This window comes from Centrocercus urophasianus, unplaced genomic scaffold (genome assembly GCF_019232065.1).
Source record: "Centrocercus urophasianus isolate 14NV4802_14NV808 unplaced genomic scaffold, USGS_Curo_1.0 seq_24, whole genome shotgun sequence".
Taxonomy (NCBI): Eukaryota; Metazoa; Chordata; class Aves; order Galliformes; family Phasianidae; genus Centrocercus; species Centrocercus urophasianus.
The window spans coordinates 17169691-17196455 of record NW_024884800.1 but is presented as its reverse complement, the minus strand read 5'-3'; the positions used below and the strand labels follow the sequence as shown (position 1 = coordinate 17196455).

The following is a 26765-nucleotide window of genomic DNA, read 5'->3' as shown; positions in this document are numbered from 1 at the left end:
TAAGGAGGTCATCAGAATATAGTTTTATTTACATTTTCATATTCAAATTCAATACAAATCACAAAATATTTACAACATTTTAAATTACACTATAGATAAGAAAATGCATTGCTTTTCCCCTGCAGATTCAATTGTACCTTATTGCGGGCTTTAAGACAAAGCTCTGCTAACATTAGAAACAAACCATAGCTACAGAGATAAAAAAAATAAAGTGCATCTGTAAGATGTCCTTACTTACCCTTAGCGGGCAAGGCCCTAGACTTAATATTGAGGCACCCAATGCTCCTCTTCAGCCCCCCACCCATTGAACTCCTCACAGACAGCTGAACATTTCTCCAATCATCTGTTACATTTACAGGACATTAGCCGGCCCTGCAGCTTTAGCACACAGGCAAGACACTGCACAGCAACAGTCCAGAGCAGTCCAGCATTTTCCAGAGATTTGGTTCTTCCCCAGGTGTTGTCTGAACAAGTCACAGCAGATCCTTTGAGAAGGATCTATCTTCCCACCTTCAGTTCAAGTCTGCCACAAAGCAGAACTCCTGCATATTGCTGGTGCAAGAGACAGTTATAATTCCAAAAATCATGCAGGATCTTTCAGACTGTCTGCTATCAACAAGTCTGAAAAGTTCCTGCACTTGTTCCCTTTACAGAATTGTGCAAGTCAAATTCGGCCTGTCAGCCTGAAGCCCTCTTTTTCCCTTTAGGAATGTGGAGTTGAGAAGTAAATCGATGGATTAGATCTGTTCACCAAATAACCAAAAGACTGTGGGCAAAATCCAGTTTGACAGGCATTACACTTGGTACTTTCTCCTATCAAATCAGGGCACTGAAATATTAAATATAGTGTCGCTTTAAACTGAACAACTGTGGTAAATAAGTATTAGACCAGATAAAAATCTATTTCATTACAATGAGAACCCACTTGAATTAAAAACAAACAAGAAAAGTCAAAATAATTCCCAGTAGAGACAGCTACTACATAAAGAAACTTCTCCTTCTTTAAGCAACTCAAATGCTGAAGAGAAGCTTTGCTGAAGATGGAACTTCTGTTTTAGTGTTACAATCTGATGGTTTTCATTATATTTGACAGCTTTACCTGAAGGGTGCTAAAACTAATTTCCACATGGGAGATGTAGTTTTAAGAATTGAAAACCATATTATCATGAATGAAACGTGTTTAATCTTAGCATTTTCAAGGTATTGATGCTGCTACAGTCATCCACTGGGTTCTTCAAACGCGTGGTGTACATGCGATGGCAGTAGGCAGCTCCTTGCAGAAGGCTTATACCATGTTGCTGGGCACATTCTTAGGACCTAACTTCAGAAACTTGTGTTTCGTCTGCCTCAAAAGTTGGGTTGTCAAGGGGAGGAAGAACAGCCACAGCTGAAGTCTGAGATTCGTTATTTACAAGATGTGTGTTGTCATCTGTCCAGAACAAAAACAAGATGCAAAGGGTTACAGGCAAGCTTTACTACCTTAGGCAAGACATGCTTGCTTTACTTCTACAAGCCCACTGCAGCAGTCCTTTCCCAGCACTTTTCCCAGACAGCAGGAAATCCAAAGTCACTCCCTAACTACCACTCTTCTGCTGGCTCTCAGTTTGTGAGCACATTCCTGCCATTTTTTGTTATTTCTAGCAGTGATCTCTGGGCTTTGCAATCCAATTCCCGCTAGTGTCAAGCAAGCCTAGGTTGTGTACAGCAGTGGCAGAAGGCAACATAAGGATATAAAGTCCCACTACAAGGAGACTGAGAATTCTCCTGTCTTTATGGTACTGAAGATGGGCATCAGGAGTAACTGAGATAACAGAGTCAGGAGAAACTGTGAGAGAGACAGCAATTTGGAGACAGTGGCCTTATCCTTACAGCCTGCCTGCCAGGCTGACATTAGAATTTGTTCTTTCTGCTCAAGGTGAGAACAAGGGCCCACACCACACTGCTTAGTCCCACATCTCTTCATTGGCTTGTAGGAATGCAAATTTCAGCTTCCGAAGTTTAGCCTACAGAAAATGCCTTCTCCTTAGCCAGCGTGCCCAAAAAGGGTACAGCGTCCCATAGATGGCAGCAAATCCCACACTTTCCAATCAGCTTGGGATCCAGCAGGAGAGCTAAGCAGCCTCAGCACCTCTCCCCTGTCTGAAAGCCTCTCCATTTACTCCTCTTTCCAAGGCAACACCAGAATCCAATGGATATTTACATTAATTTTTTTTTTTTTAAACTTGGAATCATTCCATTAAACAAACGAAACCAACTATATCTGAGCAGAGCTGATTATTAACAGGTATTTTCAATACTACGTGGAAAAATAGAGATCATGGCCTCAAGAGACAGCTAGCCCATAAGGAAGGGCTCGTGTTAGCTTGGGAACACAAGTGAAACACCTCTAGCTTCTGCATATAACTAGAAGAAAGTTTGTGAGAAGCTGCTCTGTAGCTGTGAACAAGTCTCCTTGCTTTCTGTGAATGAGCTTGCTTCCCCTAATACACAGTGCTTTGTCTTCCACTGTTATATATACACGGCCAAGGTACCACAAGGTTGTGTGGACACTCTACCAGCCAGCAACCACCAGTAACTGAGGACTTGATAGAGATGTTACTGGTAGCCCCCCCCAGTAACATGAGTACTTCTGTTAAATTGATGAACTTGAGCTCACCTCCACATACTTTCTTCAGGATCAGTAAACCTCACACAGAAGCACTGGTGCTTTAGCATTAGAAATACACATGGCTCTTGTTAAAAAAAAAAAAAAATACAAGGTATTTGGGAATGCTGATAGCCTTTTCAATTAAAACACTCTGAAAGTGTTCAAGGATGATTCAGCCTAGACAAAAATCTGAAATTCAATAGGAAGTAGTTGTCATGTTTTGCATCATCTGTGCTAAAAAAGGACAGACTTCCCAAAGGTTTTCTGAGTATTTAATTACTTAAATTGGACAGATGTGGTGGCAAAGCAACACTCACTCATCCAAGACAGCCTCCAAAGAGAGAAAGAGAGAAGGGGCTTCTTTAGAAATTTCTTCTGGCCTGCAAGTAGTATGTATGTGATTTTCAACTACTCTTTTTCTTGACTTCTGTTTGAAATTCAAGGTTAGATTGTACTTAATTTGAAAACAAAGTGTAAGTGCCAGAGCCAAGTGTTAAAACAAAAGGAAGATTAACACTACTCCAAAAAACAAGCACTGCTGTATATTACAAAGGGAAAAAAAAACCCAATGCTATCATAGCACAAGCAATGGAAGGGCAATGCAATCCAACAAGTCGGGTGAAGCAATAGAACTTACTTTCTGATGCTGCCTGTTCCTCCAGAACTGATTCATCTGCTCCTTGCACAGAAGCATATCCAGATGATGCAGTTTCACTGTGGCTGTCCACTTCATTAATTGAAGTGACATTTGAAGTCCCACTGGATACTGTGGCTTGCACAGACTCTGCCCCATCTTCTGCATCCACCTGTGTGAAAAAGAGAAAATGGTAAAGTTACAGCTTCAGGGGGATGCATCTTTCAAGGAGAGCAATGCTTTGAGGGACTGGATCTGGTGGACTATTACCCAGAAAAAGAGGTTTACAACAGAAAAATGGAATTCTGCTGTCAACCCCCAGCATCACAAGTGAAAACCAGCTACTGCCTATTTAGAGTGGGAAGCTCAGATACAGCTTCTGTATTCTTTAACCAGCTCTTCCTTTTTATTACCCAGTACTAGGAAAAGACAAATTTTCCTCCCACTCAGTGCACGCCTCCATCCACCAGCCAAACTCTGGCATATATTTCAGTTGCTCAGGCATTGGCAACAGCATCTTCCTCTGGTGTTCGCCACGCAGAGCAGTGACAGAATGCATCAGTCCCTCATATATCCCAGTACTGGTAGCGACCTCTGCCACTAGGTAAGACTGTGACTTACCTCAACGCCTAGAACTTTGAGAATGTCACATTTGCACATCGGGCACGTCCTGTGTTCTAAAAGCCAAGGATCAATACAGTTCTTGTGGAAAAGATGGCTAGTGGAGGAAGCAACCAAAAAGTCAGGTTTCACATAAGGAAAGATGTTTGTGTAGCAGCTTTATCTACTGACACAGAATTCATTGATTCTAGAATTGCCTTGTTTTGCCACACACGGCTGTTGAAAGTTACGGCTAGTTGCATGGTCTCAACCTTTTACTTGTTTCTCTGCACAACTCATCAAAACGACTGAGTTATCTATGCTACATCAGCGGTAATGGTTTTGTTGTAGGACTTCTGTTGGCTTTTTTGTTTGTTTTCAAATCACCGTGCTATGTACTTCTAGATTATAATTTCAATAATACAGATATTGCACCTCAACCTTAGCCTTAAGCTCAACTTTCGTCATGACGACACAGACATAAATAGCACTCACTCCTGCTAAACCTACATAAAAAAAATCTTGCCAAGTTATGTTCTCAAGATAAACTATACTCCCACACATTTACTTTGCCTATGCAGTCACTGTATATTTCAAGTGGACATTTGGCAGACTGCACACACAAGCAATTAAACATAGTTCAGCCATCACAAGTGGAAATGTGTGCTTCTACATAGGTACTCAAACCCACAATGGGTTTGATCTAGGGGACAAATTTAGGAAGACAGCTTGCAACCCTGTAACCTGCCTGTTCCTTCTGCCTGAATTGAAATGGCAAAGCTCTGTTCAATGTTAATCAGCACTCTGTTATGAGACAAGTGAAGAGTTCACCACATTTGGTGTTCTACACCCAAGCTTGATAATGAATTCTCCAATTAAGCACACGTAATCAGCACCTCCTTCCAGCTGCACCAATGTAACATCTGTAGTAAAACCTGAAACTACCTTAATGCATAGTGATTGTGAGAACTTGTACTCACGTCTGGTGTATCTCTGCTACTATAAATGCTTGCAGTTTGACTGTCTGGACAAGAATGCCTTCTACAAACACATACGCCCCAGATATTTAGATACCACTATTGTGACTCACAGAAGCATTCAGTTGCTTGTTTCTTTTAGGCATGCAGTTAAATGCTTTTAACATGTAGGGTTTGTACACAGAGGCTGGCCACCAACATCAAGTAAATTCTTGAAGTACATAACAGTTTATAACTCACATGAGAGTTTAATATGGTTGATATTGGCAGAGATCATCACTGGCAGGGATTATCAAACAAATATGGTTATCTTAAGCAAGTCCCTACCACAGCCATGTTTGGGCCAAAGAGGAAGACAACATCACAAATACTTAAAAGCAGCCTCAGAGCAAAATACAGTACAGCAAATTCACACATAAAGAATACCTTAAAAAAAAAAAAAAAAAAAAAGTCATTTCATCTGAACCCAGTAAGTCACGCTGTGCTTTGCAAGTTCTTACCAAGGAACTAACAAGAGAAGTCAGCTCTTCTATCAGCTCTACACATCTAGCCAGGCTAAATGTCTCTGCACTCACGGAATTCAGTTCATTAATGTACAGGACTACCCGCTAGCACAAGCCTGATAAGACAACTGAATAACCATCAACACATTCCTGAAAGCTTATTCAGTCTTGTTTCATTCTAAACTGCTAAGCATTAGGTGAAGGAAGTTTGCAGATAGCACTTTACAAGGCCAGCCTCTTGGTACCCAGCCCGCCGGGACGGCTACCGCTCCTACACACACGGCTTTCACAAAACCATAACCTTGTGCAAAGGTAACGCCAGCTCAAATTTAATAGTGTCTGACAGGTGGGTGACACTGCTCAGAAAACAACAGCCACAGATTTTCCCATCCTTCAGAATTAGATTTTTCCCCATGTCAAAATTTTTCCAAGCACTTTCTCATAATCCTCCCCATGTAAAAGCAGTCTTCCCATATAAAATTAAGTTCACGCAACATTTAACTTGATCACTCTTGTAGCCTCCTGATTTGAGAAGCTTTGCCACAGCAATCTCATTCAGCAGGCACACAAAGACACACAGAACAGGTTTCCTTAAATTCTGAAATAGCTTCATTGCTTATCTTAGAAACAATCAAAATATTAGTGGCATGTTGGGCTTCCATAGGAGCACAACGAGATGCAACAGTAGAGAATTCTAGAAGAATAAACTGGAGTGGCTCTGTAGTCAGCCTGGATGTTCAGGTTGAGCGAGGTACAGACACAAGCTGTAGGAGCACACTACCAGAGTACATCTACAGTTTGAAACATTACTTGACAGAGACTCAAGAACTCTTGCTCTACAGCGATTTGATAGAAGCCTGATCAGCTTCGTTAACACAGCAGGAGGAACATCCAGTAAAAGCAAGCTTTACCACTTTGAATTAAGGGGCAGATTGGAAGGCAACTTACTTGCAAGTCAAGATGCGCACTACTTCATTTGGCTTGTACAGCTCAATGCACACGGCACAGCTATCTCCATCAGGACCAGTTTCCTAAAGTGGAGAAATGAATTTCCACCTTTAATCAGCTTTGAAAGCTTCCTCTGAACTACAGTCAGACTTACTGAAGACAAAGGGGTCTAGCTAAAGTAACATAAAATAACTCTTACCCATAATTTTAAATAAACACTTTTTATGGATTATTTGCAGTAAAGCTGACATTTGAGCAGAAGCATTGAAAGCTTAATCCCATGGTTTAGAAACAGCTGTGAACTACCAGGAATCCAGTTCTGGGCTCCCCATTTCAAGAACAACAGGGATCTCCTAGTAAGAGTCCAGTGGAGGTGACTAAGCTGGGGAAGGGCCTGGACACCTCCTGTACAAGAGTGAGACACCTGGGCTGTTCAGCCTGGAGAAGGCTGAAAGGGGATCTGATCAATGCCCTAACATCTAAAGCATGGCAGGCAACTGGAGGAGGCCAGGTTCTTTTCAGTGGTGTGCAGTGATAGGACGAGGAGTGATGGCCAAGAGCTGGAACATAGAAATTCCACATAAATACACAGAAGAACTTCTTTTCAGTGAGGGTAGAGTGACAGAGCACTGGAACAGGCTGCCCAGAGACGCTGTGGAGTTTCCTTCTTTGGAGATACTCAAGACTCATTTGGTAGGGAACCCCTTTAGCAGAGAGTTGGACTCAATGGTCTCTAGATCACCCCCGGTCCCTTCCAACCCCTGTGATTCTGGGATTCTGTGATCACTGGATTGTTTCAGTCAATACTGCAGAGATTTGGAAAGCACTACCTCCAGTGTCGGCCAGAAGAAGAATAGCCACTGATGATGATTTTGCTTTTCAAGCAAAGCATTTCTGGCATTTTCCATGTCAGAAAATTAGGACTTCTCAACACAGCAAGACTATGGGTAAGACGTAAAAACACATACATATGACTTGTATGTGCAGATTTCAAAGACTTGTGCCCCTGAAAATAACTTGGCCTGAAAGAGGAAAAGGCAGTTATGGGTTCCAAGAGATTTCTGCAACCTCTCCCAATGGGAAGGACCTACTCCAAGCTGTGTGAGGGCTGTGGCAGAGTGCTGAGGCTATACCTTGTCTCCTTGCTTCAGGGTGCGCAGCTGTAACTGTCCAATGGCCTTCTTGGCTTCAGCCTTCAGTTGTCGCTGTAACAGAAAGCAGTCCTGGTTAAACACTTATTTTTCTCATAGCTCCTAATGTCTAAGCAAGCAGGCACCAGTTTTATAACCCAGATATTATCAAAACAAGCTAAGTAAGCATGACCATGCTATTTAGGTAAAACACAAAACAAGTTTCAGGACAAATTCATGTGGCTACTGACTCCAGACGACACACCAAGAAAACACTTGCATATGATTTGTTTTTACCTAGGCTTCTCATAAAGCACGGTTTCTCCTTTTAGAAACCATGAGATAATACCTCGATCAGATTAGACCTAACCAAAATAAACAGAAAGCCTCAAATGGGTATAGAAGGCTGAACACTAAGTCCCACAGCCAATCCTGCACAGCCTCACACCTTGAAGGAAAGGTGAGGTTCCTTACCCAGCACTAAGCCACCACAGCACGCCCTGAACCGGCCCTCTGCCCCACATCTTACAGAGCCAGCAGCCTCCTGGCACCAACCACTCCTGTCAGGTGGAAGAACACAGTTTTATCAGCGTGGGTTCAAAGTAACACACACACGCAATTCAGAGCTTTCTTTATTACTATCCCTTGCTAAACAAATCAAATGAGCAGCCCCATGAGGTTTGCAAAGCAGCTTCAATGAGGGCAGAGGAGGAAGCTGAAGTGCATTCCCCTCCATGCCATTTGCTTGCTGCTGTCAGGATACCGGGCAGAGATGAGCAGGAGCAGAAGCCCAGCTTGCCTGGCAACCGTTGCTGCCCAGCTGTCAGTGCAATGCATTTAGTTAGCATGGGAGCCAACAACCCTGTTTAAAGGTCACAGGTTGGTGCTGCTCTACCACCATCACCTGACTGTCCTCTCTGGTGCACTTACTGCCTCTGGACACAGTGGTGCATCAGGCAGCTCTGGCACTGCTGTCCCAACCCAAAATGCTCTTCCAGATTCAGCTGCTCAGTGCAGAACACCGCACTGTCAACCTTCCAGCACTGCTCCCCCTTATGCATTTTACTTCAGATACAAGAATCCTTTCAGGCTAAAAGTGCAGGACTAATGGCAGAAGCATGGAAGAGACAAGCTGGTGAAAGCTACTCATGATACTTAACAAACTGAGCAAACTGATAACTCAATACTACATAAAATTCCCTGCAGTGAAGTAGGGCAAACACGTTGATTTAGATGGTCTGCTGCTATCATGCTGTTTTGGTACAGCCAAGCTTGCTGATACTTAGTGTTGCTTTGTGCTTCTAGCCTACAGCATCAATACGCAAACTTATAGAAGCTGAATGGCTATAACACCGATCAAGGAAAAGATTCATGCCATCCTAAGGTGAAAAATGCAAGCATGCGTATTTTATTTATTAGGAACAAGAACCAATCAAGTTTTCTTCAAAAAAGCTTGTAGAGTTCTTCTGCTGAAGACAGCAGCATAAGTTTCTGTATGACACTTCAAAATCATTCTCCTCCTGTCAACGCTTCAACCAGAAGCTGTAGAGAAGCAGCCACACAGCTGTCTCTGAAAATCCCCGAAGTTTCACTAACAAACACAGACTAGGAATGCAGCAATATCAGGTCCTGCACTACAGCTACTTGTTGTAAACGGGGAATTAAACCATCCAGGAGCGTACTCCCCTGTGTAGTATCTAATCTACACATCTAATGTCAGGGCAAGCATATTGACAGGACCCAACTGGCTGCAGAAATGCTGGCAAACAGCAAAGTGTAAATGTACCCAACTGGCTGCATGATTAATAATTTACCGAGACGATATTTTAAGTTTTGCCAGAGCACAGGTTTAATGGCTGTTCTTGAAATGCACCAACGGCAAAGTCACCTTTAACATTGATTATGTAAGTACAGCAGAGCACAGCTCCGGGGGGATGGAGAAAGGTTGCAAGAGGAAGCATTTATTGAGTAGGCTACCAGAGATCCAAGATACTCAAGCCTGGAATGTCAAAGCATTTTGTGTAGCCAAATTTTTGGAGCAAACATTAAATGTTAATGACTCTAAAAGTTTCAACAACCCTACGGCCCTTGGGGAATGGAGGGTGAGCAGAAGCTGACTAGACTGAGACAAGAAAAAAGACAGAATCAAGGTATTACAGGACGGGTCAGGTTCTGGCTGCCACCCAGGCTCTGGCATGCTGAAATAAGCACCTGACTGGGAAAGGTAGACGTGCTGTTCATTCCCCAGTTTTCCCCAGTCCCTCCCGGGGAATTTAATCACCAGCCCCTTCTGCACCCTTGCAAGTACAGCCGTGGCAGCACAGATGAGCCAGCTCTGAGGAGGTAAGGAACTTCCACTTTTCTCTTGCAAGCAAAGGAAGTTCCTCCCCACAGATAGCTACTGCCATGAAAGCAGTTAGGAATTCTGGCAAGTCAAGCAACTCACCTTCTCCAAAATCATTAATTAGGTCAGTTCTAAGCTGCAACACCTAATCCTTATGAAATCAATGGAAATGAAAACTTGAGCTCAAATAAGAAACCAGGCCACAGATTAACACGCTCAGTCCTTCTGCATTATTAAGAAAGGTTAATATACTGAGGAACAGAATTTGTCACTACTTTGTTGGTACCAAGCAGAGCTCCCCACTGCCCTTTCCTTGTTCTGCCACCTTTGTGCTCACAGGCCTCACGATGCAGTAACAGACCACAGAGATTGCCATTTGACTTTCAAGTTCACAAGAAAATGCAGTCAGACAAAAAACAGCCAGTTGTAAACAGCTTAACATGAGAAAATACTGATTCATTTCAGCTCACAGTTAGGACAGATGTGTTATTAAACTTGCTTTCACTTGGACTGTAAGACAACACGAGTGGCTCATCTCAGTAGTCACTCAACTTTATAGAAAATTACAGCTTTCCTGTATACAATTCCTGCTCAAACTGAGTGAGAGACAGAGGTGCTGCCTTCAAGAAACATCTGCAGCAGAAATAAGACCTGGGTTATATGTGACCAAACCAACTTGTTAAAGTTCCTTCACCAGAAAAAGCACGTTGTCATAGCAAGAAACACAGAAACTCTGCTGGTGAGTGGTGAAGCTTTAATGCACCCAACAGCCTCGCTGTCTATAAAACAAGAGATGGCTTCTGAAAGCACTGGAGTCTGAAGACTTTTCAAGACAAGCCAAAGAAAAGGAAAAAACTACTGCCGAGATGGTAAAGACTTCAAAATCATCCAGAGCAAGCAAATGAGGCATACAAGCAGGATGTAAAGAATTTGAGGATACCAGAAATAGACCACAGAGCACTAGTGTCATGTCACATTTATCACAGAACTCTGCAGAGTGATCAAAGAGTTCCTCTTGGTTCTAGGGGTAGAACATGATGTCACCAGGAAGGTAAAAAAATGAGACAGATGCTCAGAAAGAATTGTAACACTGGTAGAGGGAAACATTCAGAAGACTTCAGAAGGGAAAGTTTGTAACAATTACTACCAAAACACAACTGTTCCCTAAGAACACTGCCCAAATGAATGTATAACCATTGACACCTGCACAGAAGAGGGAAAAAACCCTTTACTCCAACAAATAACAGACTAAAGTCCAGAGAGGGTTTCCAAAGGGCTGAATGACAGCAAAGTTCCACAGGCAGCATGCAATCTGATAAGTTGATTGACTAATATTCAGTGTTTCAAAGTCCCTATTTTGAGACTTAGAACATGCTCTGAAAATCCAGTAAGCTGGTTAACAGAGAACACCATAGAGCCACATTTTACTAGTTCCTCTTCACCAACAAGAACGTCTTTGTTATTCTTTCCTCGTCTTATCCTTGTAAGATTAGTTTTTAGATGCTTTGGTACAGAAACAATTGAAAAAAAAAACCTACAAAACAATTCTGGATTGTCTTGAGTTTCACTTTTACAAAGTAGTACATTTATTCCACTATGTCAGAGAATCTTTCTTCGATTCTGGTACTTCATAAAGCACTTCATGGCTCCTTAATTTCAGATCAGCTGAAATCATGTGGAACTGGCATGTCATTCATCAGTGTTATTTTTCAATCTAGACTAAATTGTGTTGTGTATACACAGAGCCCAAGATAGAAACAGTTAGAGAAGGAGCGGGCCAAACCAACTGGATTTTCCCAGTGCTGTCTACCACTAAGCATTAATAACAGCCATAGCTCTTTGAAAGCCTGAAAGCTCAGAACAGAGCTGCACTTCCACAGCTACTCTGTTCAATGCATTCAAAGAAGAGAAGATTTTCTTGTGATTTGATTAACAGCATCTTCCGCAGATCAGTTTCTAGGGCAGCCTATTGTGATTGGAATCAAGTTCTCTCAGTGGGGCAGTTTGCAGGGAAAGAAGAAATTCATCAATAAGAGACAGCGTACCTCTGTCCACAGATGCTATGCAGAGGGCAGCATCAAGATACAGGGCTCTGTGCCATTCCTCACGAGAGGCACCACAGAAGCAATTCAGTGTGACATCCAGGAGCGGCAATGCTGCGTTTCACAGGCAGCTGTCAACTTCCAGTCCTGCTCTTTCAACTACTCCTTTGTGTTTCCACGTTACTTCCAAGTGTGGCATATCAGAACACAAAGAGGCTAAAATGAGGTCTGTTCATCATCCACAAGACTACATTTAAACAACAGGATTTCAGAAGAACATCGACCAAACTGAGCTAGGTGCTACGGTTACCAGAAAGAACTCAGCATTCAACAGCAGCCACATTCCCTGTGACCACAGCAGGGAGAGAGACTGAGGTGAAGGACAGCAAAGAACAGTGGTTACACAAGTTAGCATTTCAGAGCCTAAAACGTCAGTCCTAAAATGTTACACAAGCCCAAAACTGGCCTAAATCTCAACACCTGCATCCAGCTTTCAGCCTCAAAGTGTTTTCAGAATGATCTGTTCAGGGGGCCCAAAATCCCCAAGATAGCAGTGAAGCTCAACAGGGCACATCTCCTTCAATGGCAGAATGCCACTTCTCTACCTAGCTACTGATCTCGAGGTAGTTCCCCAAGCAAGCTGGAGTTAGAGGTCACATAACAACTCTTCTTTCACAGTTCAGGTAACTCCTGCAAGAAGCAGCACTGCATATATCACAGGTCTCCTTTGCAACAACAACAGTACTTGTACATGAGCAACTCAGAGCTTGTTCCTGCTGCTGCTCACCCTCTTTGACAGGAATCATGCTAGGACAGAGATCTCACTTTAAGGCTTTTCCTTAAGCCCTGAAGGAGCAGGGGCAAGTTGGGACTGAAGGCAAAACTGTATGCATTTGTTATATCAGCTGATCGGACAATTGCACAAAAGAGTCACCCAGAAATTTAACTCGTTAACAATGGCCTGCCTGGGGTTTAAAAAGAACACAACAGTGGCTTTTATTCAACACCTAATTGAGGCTGTCACGGCAACTCTGATAGCTTTCAGTTAGATAAAAGCTTTCAACAAGACGCAGTTTCCCAGCCTGTGGTCTATACTGAGGCGGCAGAAGTCGTGCACCATTCTGGAGACACGTCAGTAGTCTGTCTTACACTGCATTACAGCTAGCACACAGGCAGTGCTATGTGGGAAGTGTGAGGGTCAGCTAAAAGCAGTTTAGCTCTCTCACTTCCCCCACTACATCAGTATTATTGCTGCATTGCTCTTCAGGAAGTAAAATCTGTAGGAGAAAGTTGGCTAAGCATGACCAGTTACACTCTCAAGACAACCAGACAGGTGACTTCCTGCCATTTCTTTGAAGAGTTTTTAGCCGTTTAAAAATACCTCCCTTAGCTCACACTCTTTCCTTTGGAAAGAAATTTAGTCATCTTGGTGCTCAAGCACTATTTCAGCTTCATCATCCACAGCATGGTGGCTCAGGGGAACAGTAAGTGACAGACACAACACCAACTCACCTGCTTCCTGGACTGGGCCCTCGTGATCCTGAATCTGCGAGCAGAATAAAAAATGAAGTAGCCCACAGTTGCTGCTGTGACGATGAAAAACGACACGGAGACAAAGAAGATGGAATAGTGGTTCATCCAGGGACCATGCTTTTTCCCCACTTCAATAACCATGGTCACTTTCAGGCCACTCTCAATCCGGCGCAGGATCTCCATGCCTTTCAGGTTGCCAATCATAATGGCAACGATGCTTCCTGCACCTGCAAAAGAGAAACAGAACCCACGTTCACCACAGCTGTATTCCAGTCAGCTTAGAGGCCCCAGTTCAAGAGCCAAAGAACAAACTGTTAAGCTTCTTGCTGGCACCTGCAGTTTTAATATAACTAATAGAGTCAGTGCCATCTCCTTGTTCTTGTTCAGCTGAACAAGTACGTCTGATTACTTATGAGCCGAACTGTATTCAGAAACCATTCCTCTCCATACAGCTCCTCACTCTCATGTAAGACACTCATCATCGTTTCAGACACAATGCTGACAGTTTACACTTCAGCTTGCCTTTGAGCTGCGTGAAGTTGAAAAGCGATCATACACACGTCAAGGTCAGCTCCTGCCCAGATGCCAGGCACAGAGCTGGCAGCTTACAGATGCCTCCTGCAATGAATCTGCCTCCCTCCCTGCTCCGCTACTTCTTAACCCCTCTGCCCTAAATTTGACTGTGCCATTGAGGCATCAAACAACCAAAGCTATGTGGACCAACCTTTGCTTCTGTATGCTCTAGAAATATCTGAGAAACACTGGAGCAAAATCTCGTGGTGACTACAAATGCAGTGGGTTTCAAATGTAAATTTAGAGACAAGAGAATATTGATTTGTGCTTGCCTTTTAAACAGTCAGTAGTAGACGACAAACTCCCTTGTAACAGTACAGCAAGCTATCCAGAGGGACCAAAGAGCTTTACTGTCAGAAGGAATTTCAAGCAACCTTGGTCCCTAAATAATGACTTGAACAAAGATGCTTCCATTTCAAGTGACAAAGCAATTGCTGAGAACACTTCATGCTATTGCTGGGAACATTAAGTAGCCCAAACACAAAGTTGTTCTTAGGAGAAAAACAGAAAAGGGGAGATGAGCAAGTAATCACTGGCTGAAAAGTAGATTCACAGACTAGCCAGCAAGGAGCTCCTTGGCATTAAGCCATCAGCTGCACGACATTCATAACAGATATCACACGATGAAGCAAAGGCTGTTACAGAAGTGCTATTTTTAACTAACATCCCAGCCAAACCAATTTTATTGGGGAGACCAATTTTTTCTCTCCATTAAGCAATCTCATCCAACCTTCCGCTATCAAAACTCAAACCGGTGTTAAAACACAAAAGGCTCTCATTTGAGAATGCACTTATTGTCTATCTTGCTCTGTAATGTCTTTGACCCAAGATGTTCAAACATGACGTCCAGCAATCTTCCCCAGTGTGACTAACCTCATCTTCTAGTCAGAAAGCCTCCTGTAATGAGAAGTGCATCTCAGACCAGAGGTGAAATAGGAGGCAGCCAGACTGTGCAGCTACCATCCTTTATGATGAGCTGGGATTGGTATGCCAGTTACAAAACGGGCTGGAGGCAGGTGATAGGAGCAAGCAAAGAATTAGAGATGGGGTCAGGTCAGGAGCTGAGACTTTCTACTTTCGTAAGAGTAGAGGAAAGCGTGGGAGAACTGATTGTGACAGCAAGAAAATAAGAAGCCTGCCAAAAAGCTTGTACTGCCTTCTGCCTCACCAGTCAAATATAGCTTGTGGTTAAGTGCAATATGGCAAGTAGCATAGGGATGCCTGTTAATGAATTGTCACCATCAACGTGTAACACCATTTCAACTACTAAGCCACCTGGTGAGATGGAGTTTCACACCCTTTAAAAAAAAAAATAGACAACTTCAATTTTAGTTTCAGATCATCACTTCACCACGATTCACTAGAAGAGAATATTCTCTCCTGGTACTTTTCATTTTTTTCCTCCCATCCTCAGATATTTCTCACAATTTCAGCTACTTTGAATCAATACACATCAGGTCATGCGGCAGGACTTTAGATCACTGACTGCAGCCACTGAAGGGAAGAAGGCACCTCAGGCAGCTGTTTCTGCTCCTCATTCACTCAGGCACAAGCTGCTGGTCTCAGTGCAACACATTAATGCTTATTTACACCTATGAGGGTGGAGGAGAGGAGGCATTGCTTCACAAAGGAGCAAACTGGCTGCGTGCTGAGGTCAGAGCTCAGTTTAGGCATGGCAGCCGTGGCAGTTAGACTTTCACCAGCCATGAAGAAAGCACACCTTGCAAGTGAGAGCTTTCACAATGCAGAAACAAGGGCAGATTGAGAGGGTGGTTGTGTCTACCAGCATCTGCACTGCTACTCCACAACAAGCCCCTGCTGACCTACATCAGTGCCCATCTTCAGTACTTTGCATTATGGGGGCAAGGCTTTAGAGCTGACAATTCATTATTAAAGGCACTTACAGATGGGCTAACGTGACAGCACACAAAGCTAACCAAATGCCTTGTGCTGACAACAGGGAAAGGAATTCAGAAACTGCCCCTACAGCCTGAGGCCCCTGCTCACCCAGGCCAACACTTGCTCACCATCACAGGGGCATCACCCTTACCTCACAGAAAACAAGGCCTCCCTCCTCTGCCTTACTTACTTCAGCAGTGCCCTGTTAGCTCAAAGCCCAGAACCCACATTTAGCCTGCTGCTGCACTGCTAGAATCAAAGCAGTGAGGCCAGCCTGCACCCAGCACTCCTTGAGCAGCTAGAGGGATCTCACCATGACAGGCACTGCAACATGTTACCGAGCCCAGGAAAGTGGGCTCTACATCTCTGGCCTAGGAATCAGCTCCTGTGATTTAAGCAAGGCTTTCTGCTACAGTTTTTTAAAAAAGTTAGAAAGTGAGATTAAGCTGTTAATAATAGGGTCATTGCTAAACAGAAGCAAAACCCCTTTAGTTAAACATTTCTCAGCCTCTCCTTTTCCATCTCCTATGAAATTAAAGAGGGAAAGTTACTCAGATCTTCAGACAAACACAATCTGCCGGTGTAGGTCTGGAGATCTGCAAAAGGTTCCTCCCAAATGATAAGGCAGCACGGCACAATGGTGAAAATCTGGAAGAGGCTGTTTTGCAGACACAAGCAGGCACAGCCAAAACAGAAGCATTCAAAGGGTTCTGCAGGGTGAGGGAAGGAGAGCTAGCACACAAGTGCATTTGGCACACAAGGAGAGTACAGGACCGGGGATCACAGTTTTCACCTTCCTGTATCAGGTTTACTTAGACGCAGAGTGGAGTTTCATCTATTTATACCAATGTAAGTATCCACGTTCAACTGTGCCTGCAGAGACCTTCCTTGTTCTGCCATTCATTCCTACTCTGTAGGAACACAGTGAAAGGGCTGGCAATTCAGTAGAGAAATTCAGCATGCAAAACGTGCACAGAGCCAGCAGGATTAACTCCCAAACAGCGAACACCTGCTCCTGCGCTGGCAGGGGATCAATGTCACCCAGTGCTATTCCTAAGCACGCTGCAGATAAGCCAGCTCTGAAGCACTGCTGAGTGTGGTGAGACCCTGTGGCATGCGTCAAGGCAGTGCCTGCACGGCAGGTCAGTGCCCACGTACTGCACTGATACCTCTGCAGCCCCGTACCTTGCACTGCTGACATCAAAGTGTGACAGTGCTGCCATCACTGAAGCAGCTCTGAGGAGCCGTCAGGATGTGTTCAGTGTCAAACCTGAAATTTCTGCCTTTTTTTTTCTCTTCCTTTCAAAAGAAGAGAGAAGTGACTTTCACAGATACTGATCAACTACAACCAGTGGTGGACACTCATTTCTCCCTTCTCTGTTGACACTTGCTGTAGTTGCTCTTCCTTCCAGGTAGTTAACAGCACAGCCTCCAGACACCATGGGGATTCACAAAGTGAGACGGAGACTCACATTAAGGAACGCTCTGTTTCCCTTAACAACAGTATGATATTTTCTGACCATACCCCAGGCTCACTGCTATTAAAGCCTTCCTATGATAAAGAAAGTGTATTAGGAAGAAGCTCCACAACCACTGCAGGTGGAATGAATAAAACAGGACGAGACCTAAAAACTACAGCCACAGCAGGAAGACTGGTAGGAAGCTCGGTCCTCCGGCCACCCAGCCATAATGACACCAGCTTTCCTGACCTAAAACTGATGGAGAGCACAGCAACACAGGAAGGCCATGGCAGCTCTCCAAAAGACAGCTGCTAGGCCTATGTGAAAGCATAGCAGGCATATTTCCTCAGCCAGGATGAAAATTTAATGCTCCCTTAACCATAATTAAAATTCAGTCCTACTGCAACGCATCTCCAGCTTACAGCAGATGCACTCGATGCACAAGAACAAACCACGCACAGGGCTCCACGAGAATATCACCTGCTGCTACAGCCAGAACAACCATCCCCTCTGAGATGGCCTTGGTAAGCAAATCCTCCCATCTGGACAGGAGCTGCTGTCACAGTTGTGTGTCCTCCAGGCTCAAACCCTGCCCCCTGCACACTCCTGTGGGCTTAATGCTGTCTGCAGGCAGAGGCCACAGAGCAGCAAAATGTCTTGCACACACCACTCCCTCTTTGCCTTATCTTCCAGACCCTATGAGAAAAAGAGAAAACTTTGCTGCTCTAATTTTGCTCAATGCAGGCTTTGCATTCTGCCTGCCACTGTGTGTATTTAATAAAAATGAAGCACAACATGTGAAGAGCCTGTTAAAGTACCTGTGGTACTTTGAATCTTTGCTGTGTTACCAGGACCCTTCCAGTTAAGGCTAAGCTCCCCAGCTAATTAAATGCTGAAAAACAAGTTTTCCTTCAAGGAAACTTTTCAGGCACTGGAATTTAAGGAGCTTCTGTTTCATTCTCACATTTCTCATTCACCACTCGAGTTTCACTACCAGCCCAACAGAACTGGCTCAGGCTGGCAGCCACAACGCCAGCTCTGTGACCACACACTGCTTTCAGTGCAGCACATTTCCAGCTGTAATACACCAGCAACTAACACCAAGCATCGCCCGGCTCTGCAGCTCAGGCAAAAGCTTCAGCTTGCCATCACGATGCACTGCTGCTTCCTCCTCTACAGTTGACTTGAACACAGCAGCGCTATTACTCTCTAGTATCTAATAGCACAGAAAATTAAATCTAAGAGAAATAATTAACATTTCTCCATGTAATACTTTTGCACAACACTGGCAACTGCGGGCTTGCATGAGACACTGAGAAAGTTCTTTGACGTGAATGATTAACTTCCTGTTGTTTGACAGGTCTGTATGTCAAAGCTCGCTCAGAAACTGTCTCTGCTCTTCCAGCCTCACTTAAAACAGGTTTCTCATCTCGTTCAGATAAAGCTCACCATTGGAACTGCTTTGCATTGTTTAAACACGAGCTGAATTTGGTTGCTTTAGAACAAGCCAACTCATGAAAGCCCCTTTCATTCTGTTTAAAGGCAGACATGTAACCTGAGGCAAATACAATAGATCTTCTAATGCAGCTTTTCTCGGATAGCAAAGGCCAAGCCCATCACATCCCTTGCCAAGAACAGGCTGCAACACAGCCCAACGGGACCCCTCCCCTGCAGGGGGGAGCCTGGCTACAACAGTTTCCTTTGGGCGTTTGAAGAAGGCAATAGTTTTGTAGGCATTTTGAAGAAAGAAGGTATAAAGCAACTACAGAAATTACAAGGGCTGCTCCAAAAAGCAACGACTCCTGTTTTATTATCTCAGCCCACAATGTTAGAGGCAGATTATCTGTGGTATGGCTGTAGAGGTTGAACCTTCCACCAACATTCTGGTACATTTCACTGCTCTACTACAGATAGCAGCAGAGAGGCAACCTGATAAATTAGCATTGGATGTGGAAGTGTGTACGAAGGGAAGGCGTGCCACTGAATTCCTCCACGTGGAAGAGGTGGTACCCACTGACACCCTTCAGTGCTTGCTGAACGTTGATGGAGACCAAACCATAACTGGGGGTGGGTGCTGTGTTCCAGCAGCGGTGACAGCAATGTGAACAACAAGTCACATTCTGGACTGCCAAGCAGGATCCTGTTCATCGCTGACAAAAATGCACAGTTAGTGATGGTGACTATGTTGAAAAACAGCGTTTTGTAGCTGAGAATTCACTCTGCCCTCTTATTTGTTGTGTCCGTGGCATCTGTTGTAGTTTCCATGAAAATAAACAGGAGGCGTTGCTGTTAGAGGAACATACGTGTTTCATAACAAGGGAAAAGGCTAAAATGCCACGCACACAAGTGACAAAACTTCAGATTGTCACATTTTCCTCCTTGACAAACATCTGAAGTTTTGCATCATGTTTGAGGGCAGAGAAATTAAGCCCCAGCAGTTTCAACATTGTTTCTCTTTGACCAGAGCCCTTGTGCAACCAACAGACCCCTGCAGCACAGCTCCAGCTTCTTCCCTGGGGAGCAGCCCCATGCTGCACCCAGCTCACGGCCAGCACAGCCAACAGCAGCGAGATCCAGCCCAGCAGCCAGCCAGCACATCTCCGTCAGGAACACAACATACAAGGGACATCGTTCCAGGGAAGTCACTCAGAGGGGAAGGAAAGGAACGGAAGCAGTGTGGTACAGCTATCAAAAGTTAAACGTCATCCTTCCCTGCTTATAAAGCTTGGCAGCCAAGGCCAGCTAACTGCAACTCATTTGACACTGCAGCAGCAGAGTTGTTTTAATCAATAAAAATGGAGTACTTTTTTTTTTTTTTTCTTAAAAAAATTAAGCAGCACTTTGGAAGAACAGTGCACTGTTTTCTCCCAGTGCTTTGGGACTGAGAAATGAAGATGCAATAACAGATTAAGGGCGGCAGACACTGCTACAGCTGAGTAAGTTCTGCCAGTGACCTGCCACAGGATGAAAGGCTGCTTTTTTAAAGAGCGTGCACCACCTTGCACTGAGACCTTCGGAGAATGCACAAGAACTGTTTGAAGCACCCATCCCTCAGCACTAAACAGCCATCAATAGAAGCAGAAGACAAAAAAATCTACTTTTCGTTTCAGTTGCTTCACAAAGACGATGAGCAACAAAAGCAGCCTTGTCAGTTTAACAACTCGAGGAGGAGAGAGTCAAAATACAAATCCTGTTTTTCAACAGGTGGTGGCTGGCTCCTGGCTTGTATCTACACGCTGAGGCACCTGCAACACAGAAGATTGGTCTAGCTGTGCCTCCAGCCCAAGAGGAGCAGCAGCCTTGGCTTTGCTCAGCCCCCTGGGCATCCCTCCCACTGCACCACGGTCAGCCAGCCACCCAGAGACAGAGCCACCTCCCGTGCTGCAGCAGGAAGGCAGAGCCCGATCACTCTCTCAGCAGACTCCTGCCACCTCAGCATGCTGCCTGTTGAGGCATGTGTGTGGTGCATTTATTACACCTCCTTTCACGTTTAGGTACAACTGTTGGAATACTGCTTACCTCACTGCATTGAAATAATAAAAAAAAAATGGGGGGGTTCTGGTACTTGCTAAGCAAGCTTGTACAAGTCTATTAGCGTCTCTTATGGCAGAAGGGAAAGGTAAGTAACAGCACGCACATGCCGAGCCCCAATTTCTGGATGTGATGCAACTCTGAATACAAAAGCTGTTGTTTCCAGCATCACACGGCGCTATGGACGTAAGCTTCATACCTGGCCCCAGAAGCAGTCAAACCATGAAGCCTGCTTGCTAGCTCTGCTCTAATACATGCTATAATGTTTACAGAAACAATTACTGCTTTCCAGCACATGCAGAAGGCCGAGTCTTATCAGGAATGCTGATCTGACCAAACAGCACCTTTCCCAGAAGATTTCCCACAGTCACAGACACCGTTGGTGGAAATTTCATCCTCATGCCTTTAGTCACACACACCAAGCTCTCCCTTTCGCAGCGGGGAGGATTACTGAACTGATATTCCAGGAGCAATTTAAGCCTGGGCAAAGTGACTTGCCCAGTCCTGTCCAGTCTCTCCCCCTTCTACTCCTCCTTTGCTCTCTCCACCCCAAACATTACCCAGTGCCAAGACAGAATCACGCACTTCCAGGCTGCTTCTCAGTTATTTAAAGCAACAGCCCCTTACGATCCCAGTTTTTTTTAATTAAGCTGTCTTCTTGAACACACTATGATCTAAATCAAACGGAATCCACTTCCAGCCCGCTTTATTTTACAGCTGGCACTATGCCTTATCTCTTCCTCCTCCTCATACAAACTACAGAGGTAAATGTACAACATCAAGACACATGAGAAGGTTGCAAAAATTGGCAGTAATAGGCAGCAACAGCCAGGGCTATAAAAAGGGAAATAAGTAAATGCACAGCAGCAACACAGGGAAATGTGAAGACTAGCAAGAGCCTTCGGAGATCCAGAGCGTGGCGAGGGCAGAAGAGAGAGGAACAAAGAAACCCCTGCTAACAGATGGTTGTATCAAGCAAAAGAAAAGCCTGTTGGGGAAGGTCATGCTCACAGCCCAGTCTTGGCCTGGAAACACAAGCATGAACACTTTACAGCCCTCACCAACACTACATTTATTAATCCTGCCCAGAACAGCCACCCACTGGCCCCGGGAGACTGTCTGGGTGAGGTTGGCCCCCAAGCCAGACACACAGCCATTACTGTGGACAAGGAAGATTTCTACAGATAGAAGCATGGGAAACTTCCACCAAACAGGCTGGAGCACATTAAGACTAAACATTGTTTTAAATAACACAAATTTCCATGGGCTCCCAGTGGGTCCTAGAGCTGGAAACCAACCTGAATTCTATTTGGTTAAACAGTGTTAAGAGTGATCACTTGCCAAATGAATTCAACAACCACCAGCATTACCCCCCCCCCCCTCACATTCTTTCTGAGTCTTTAGGACTTGTGCAAATGCTGCCAGGCTCTAAATCTTGGAAAATGAAACCATTCTTGAGCCCAGCAGCCAAGACAGCACACTTGGTAAGCGCACCACAGTGTGAAGAGGGCTGCCCCAGAGATCTGATGCATGGCTTTTGGTCACTGACACTGGCAAGATTGAAATACTCCCTTCCCATCTACCTAACGGTATCTGAAGCCCTCTACAATAACAGCAGCCAACGTTCCCTACAGAGAATTCTTCAGCAAATATTTTCAACGGCATTCAGCACTACTGATTTAGAAAATGCACCGCTCACCCTCTTCCCATGAGATGAAGCCTGCCTCTATCAGCCTCTGCTCTCAACAGTCTGGTGGCAGCCCAGATCTCACTGGAAATGAGCAAGTTTGAGGCAGCTAACGATAAAATAACACAAGTCAGCACAATGTGAGCCAGGAGGCACCTGTCTGCAGGCGGAAGACAGGACACATTTGATATGATCAGGAAAGCACTGAGCCAGACCACTGTTTGCTCAGTGGCATGTTTGGGACCGGAGGCAAACAAGCACTGTTATTGTTTTAGGGCAGCAACCCCACACAACGAAGCCTCTGCTGCCACAGCTGTCACTTAGGATTTTAATTCATCCTTTCACATTTCAGCAGCCCATAAAACCAAGGAGCAAGAGCACTCAGCACAACTATTCCAGGCTATTTAAGGGTTGGTGCCTATCCTGCATATTCTTCTATGGCACAGAGGAACCTGAACTAGATCAACTGTTGCCACCAGCAGCAGGCACCAATCTGAACTTCAGTTCCTCCCCTGGGTGCTTGCAGACCTCTGAACTGTGGTCAGCCCCAACTCCTGTACCCCCACAGACCCTATTAGGTTGAGAATCAGGCTCAGCCAGAGCCACTGAACCACTCCCAGCTGTCTGAATGCCCCTAGAACCTTAACTTTAAATGAGGGAGCCATGAACTTGCAGTACAGGCACCAAACACCTACTCTCAGGTCCACACCAGCAAACTCCAGGCACTGCCGGCTGCAAACACTGCCCTGGATTTGCTCCGTGCAAACCCTGCTCACTGCAAAGCAGAGCAGAACTTTTGTTTATACAACATTCACAAAGCCTCAGCACAGCCTGGGCCTGCCATCCCGCCTCAATCCTCTGCTTTAGCAGGACCAGTTTTACAGGTCACATCTGCCTCTCATAACAAAGCCATAGCTTGTTTCTAAATATCATACAAAGTTCCAGCAGAGCACAAGCACACTTCTTTGCCACATGCCATTTCCTCTAGACATTTGACTGCTGGCCTTAACCTTTGCGGAATTCCTGCAGAACAAGTTAAGTGGCAGTGCTATGTATTTAACCTTTCCTTCCCCTTTTCACCAATGGATGCAGTTTATAGACTCAAACCAGATCCCGTCAGCCCAAGATGCACTGTTAGGGTTGTAGCCAGAACTGTTTAGCCACCTCCTCCTCCAATAAGCCCTCTGCAGATCGGGCGATGCGCTCCTCGAGGCTAACTACACAACAAGAAAAGCCAAACGAAATCACTGCAACAATTTCTTGACCAGCAGAGAACCCTCCCTTACCAAATGCAGGGACACACCACCAAGAATCTAATGCACCCTGACGCCACAGCCTCCTAACAGTCCACTTCTATCTTAAGTCAAGGTCCACCTTTAAAACAAACCAACTCTTACTGCCCGCTTCTCTCCCCCACATGCTGCTGTTCTCCTCCAACCAAATGTCTTTTTCAGAAGGTCAATACAGATTGCAGAGAGGTGCAATTACAGGCACAGAGCTGTACTTTGAAACCCTGCTCAGCCTGCCACAGAGAGGTACCATCTTCTTACAGTGAACGCAATTAAAGCTAGAGTTTGCTAATTGATAAGGTGCTGTGCTTATAAAAGTATAAAGTAAATATTACTTTGGACTCCGTTAAATCCTTGACGTTCCATGCGCTGGAGACTCTCAAGCAGGAGTTAATCGCATCTGGTCTGGCTATTTATTGCTTTCTGCTGTTTTTATTGGTAGTACTTATTTATTTACTTATTTTTAACAAGTTGGCGCGCCTGAAAGTTTCCACACAGACTGATATAGTTTCCACTGATATAAGCCATAAAGATTTGTCAGACTAAACATGCTGATTGTAAGCCATAAACTCTATCAATGCAGGTGACAAGGCCACTATGGAGCAGCACAGGCACTCTGAGTCTTCACAGAAGGAGCTGCTCCAAAAGCCCAGGCTGACCCTCCAGAACACAGAAGCTGTCCTCTCCAGAAAGCCACCGTCCTGGTTGACATCAATTTGGCTGGGAAGTTTCAGCATGCCCTGGGGCCTGACACCTGCCATGGGGAACGATCAGGACAGCCAGCAGCACTCCAGCACCAGCCCCTCAGCAGAGCTGCAGGCAGCACGGGCAGGGAGGAAGTGCTCCGCTCAGAGCAGCCCCGCGGCAAGCAGATGGCCCGTCTCAAGGAGCAGCTGCCAGCAAGATTAAGATGCCATAGGTTTCCCAGCAGCCAGGATGGCGGAGAGGGCAGAGGCAGAGCCTTTCCCCTCACAAACAGCTTCAGTGGTGATCTGCCCCAGTCAGCAACGCAAACAGCCCTTCGGAGCTGCTGGGTCATGCGGGCACACAGCAAGCAGCAATGCTGCTGCCAGCAACGAGAGCCAAATCCTGACAGCATTTCATAGAATGGCTTGGGTTGAAAGAGATCTTGAAGCCCCGCAGCCCCAACCGCTGCCATGTGCTGGCTGTCCCAGGGCCACCCAGCCCAGCTTTGGACACCTCCAGCAGTGTGCACCCACAGCTCTGGGCAGCAGCCCCTCATCGCCATCCAAATACAGAATTTCTGCCTAACATCTAACCTAAATTCCCTCTCTTTTAGTTTAAATCCGTTCTCCCTTGTCCTAACACTATGTGCCTGTGGAAAATATCAGTTCCCCTCCCATCAACAGGTTCCCCTCAAGTAGTGAAAGGCTGCAATGAGGTCACCCCGCAGCCCTCCCTTCTCCAGGTGGAACAAGCCCAGCTCCCTCAGCCTGTCTTCACAGGAGAGGTGCTCCAGTCCTATGAGCATCTTCATGCACCCTCTCCAACAGCTCCATCCATTTGTCAGCAGATGATGCGATTACACCAGGAAGCTCTGCGTCTGAGACAAGAGCCCAGACTCCAGGTTTTAAATTCATAAAGTGGAGCACAGCTCATTAAGACTGCAAAAATGAGCCTCCAAAAGCAGCCACCATTCCCTTATCAAGGGAACCCACTTCTCATAAAGGGCACAGCTGCAAGTACACTGTTGAACAGCGCAAGCTTTAAGATCCACTATTCATTTTCACTGTGGTGTCAGGATGGGGCTGCCCAAAGCAGTGGCACTGGGCAGCACACGGGCACGGCAGCGAGGTGCTACCTGCCCACCACACAGCATGGGGCACGGCAGCCAGAGGAAGCTCATCCCAGCCCCACAGCCAGGCACCCGTCCTGCTGCCACCAGCAGACAGGAGCCTTCAGCCGAGAGCTGCTGTCAGGAAGCACTAGTTTGGAACGCAGCCAGAACGCGTTCATTTGACAAATGGAGAGCCCGGAGAAGGGAAGGGGGGGAAAAAAAAGGCAACAAAAGCGCACTGCTGTCAAGCAAGAGGCAGAGGAGAGTCTCTGCCATCTCTGCAAAAAGGCGACAGCCTTTAACGGAGCTTTTGCTCATCCCGGTGTAAGTAACGTTTTGCAGATGAAAGTTATTTATGGAAAATCAAACCAGCCCCATACCTGCTTCCAGAAGCGGTTAGCATGCGAGCAGGGGCCGAAACACGAGAAAGAAACCTGTGAGGGCCCCAACCCATCCCACGGGCCGCACACAGCGGCTCCACGCACAGCCTCACCGAACGGCGGCCGGCGGCCCCGCTCCTCCCCACCCGCACCGTGCAGCTCGGGCGGCCGCTCGTCCCGTTCGGCCCTCGTTTCATTCGCCTTAATTCAGCTGCGACGGCGCCCGAACGGGACCCGCTGCTGCCCGCAGAACCCCTCGCCGCGCCGACGGGGGAAGCGAGGCAGCGGAGCCCGGCTAACGGCGGGCCGGCCCCGGCTCTCGCTCCCCCCCGGCGCGGCCGCCCGCCCGCTGCTCACCGGCGTGGGACATGGGCAGCACGTCGTTGCCGGTGCCGCGGTAGTTGTAGATAACGGCGGCGGCGGCGCCGCGCTCGGCGGCCAGGCGGATCTTATCGGCGAAGCTGCAGCCGCCGCCGCGCTGGATGAGGGCGACCCAACCCGAGCCGCCGAGGGGCGCCGAGCTGAAGTTGGTGAGCGCGCTGCAGGCGTTGAAGGCGTCGCGGCCGTCGGGCAACACCAGCAGCCCCGCGGCCGCCTGTAGCGGCGAGTCCTGCCCGTACAGGCCGCTCTCGCCCGCCTCCCAGCCGCTCCGGTTGCCTCCCGCACCGTCCTCCCACGACACGTTCAGCCACGCCGTCCACACCGCCGCCGCCGCCCCCACGCCGGGCTCCGGCACGGCGCACAGCAGCGCGGCCACCGCCGCCAGCAGCCCCGCGGCCCCCGACGCCAT

At 46.1% G+C, this 26765-nt stretch overlaps 1 protein-coding gene across 1 annotated transcript; it reads right to left on the bottom strand.

The window, feature by feature from the left end:
* Positions 1 to 26765, bottom strand: RNF128 (ring finger protein 128). Its single transcript, XM_042824858.1, has 7 exons — positions 26333 to 26765; positions 13338 to 13585; positions 7443 to 7514; positions 6310 to 6392; positions 3903 to 3999; positions 3285 to 3453; positions 1 to 1429 (listed from the first exon to the last, which is right to left on the bottom strand). The coding sequence occupies exons 1-7, from the start codon at positions 26763 to 26765 to the stop codon at positions 1311 to 1313; spliced, it is 1221 nt and encodes a 406-aa protein (XP_042680792.1). The 3' UTR covers positions 1 to 1310.

What these genes read in the sequence shown, in the direction of transcription:
- RNF128 (XM_042824858.1), bottom strand. Translation starts at nt 26,765, where the DNA reads ATGGCGTCGGGGGCCGCGGGGCTGCTGGCGGCGGTGGCCGCGCTGCTG. An exon ending in GGGCCCAGTCCAGGAAGCAG is followed by an intron (nt 7,515 to 13,337) that starts GTGAGTTGGTGT and finishes TTTCTGTTACAG; the next exon opens with CGACAACTGAAGGCTGAAGC. An exon ending in GTGCGCATCTTGACTTGCAA is followed by an intron (nt 4,000 to 6,309) that starts GTAAGTTGCCTT and finishes TTCCTCCACTAG; the next exon opens with CCATCTTTTCCACAAGAACT.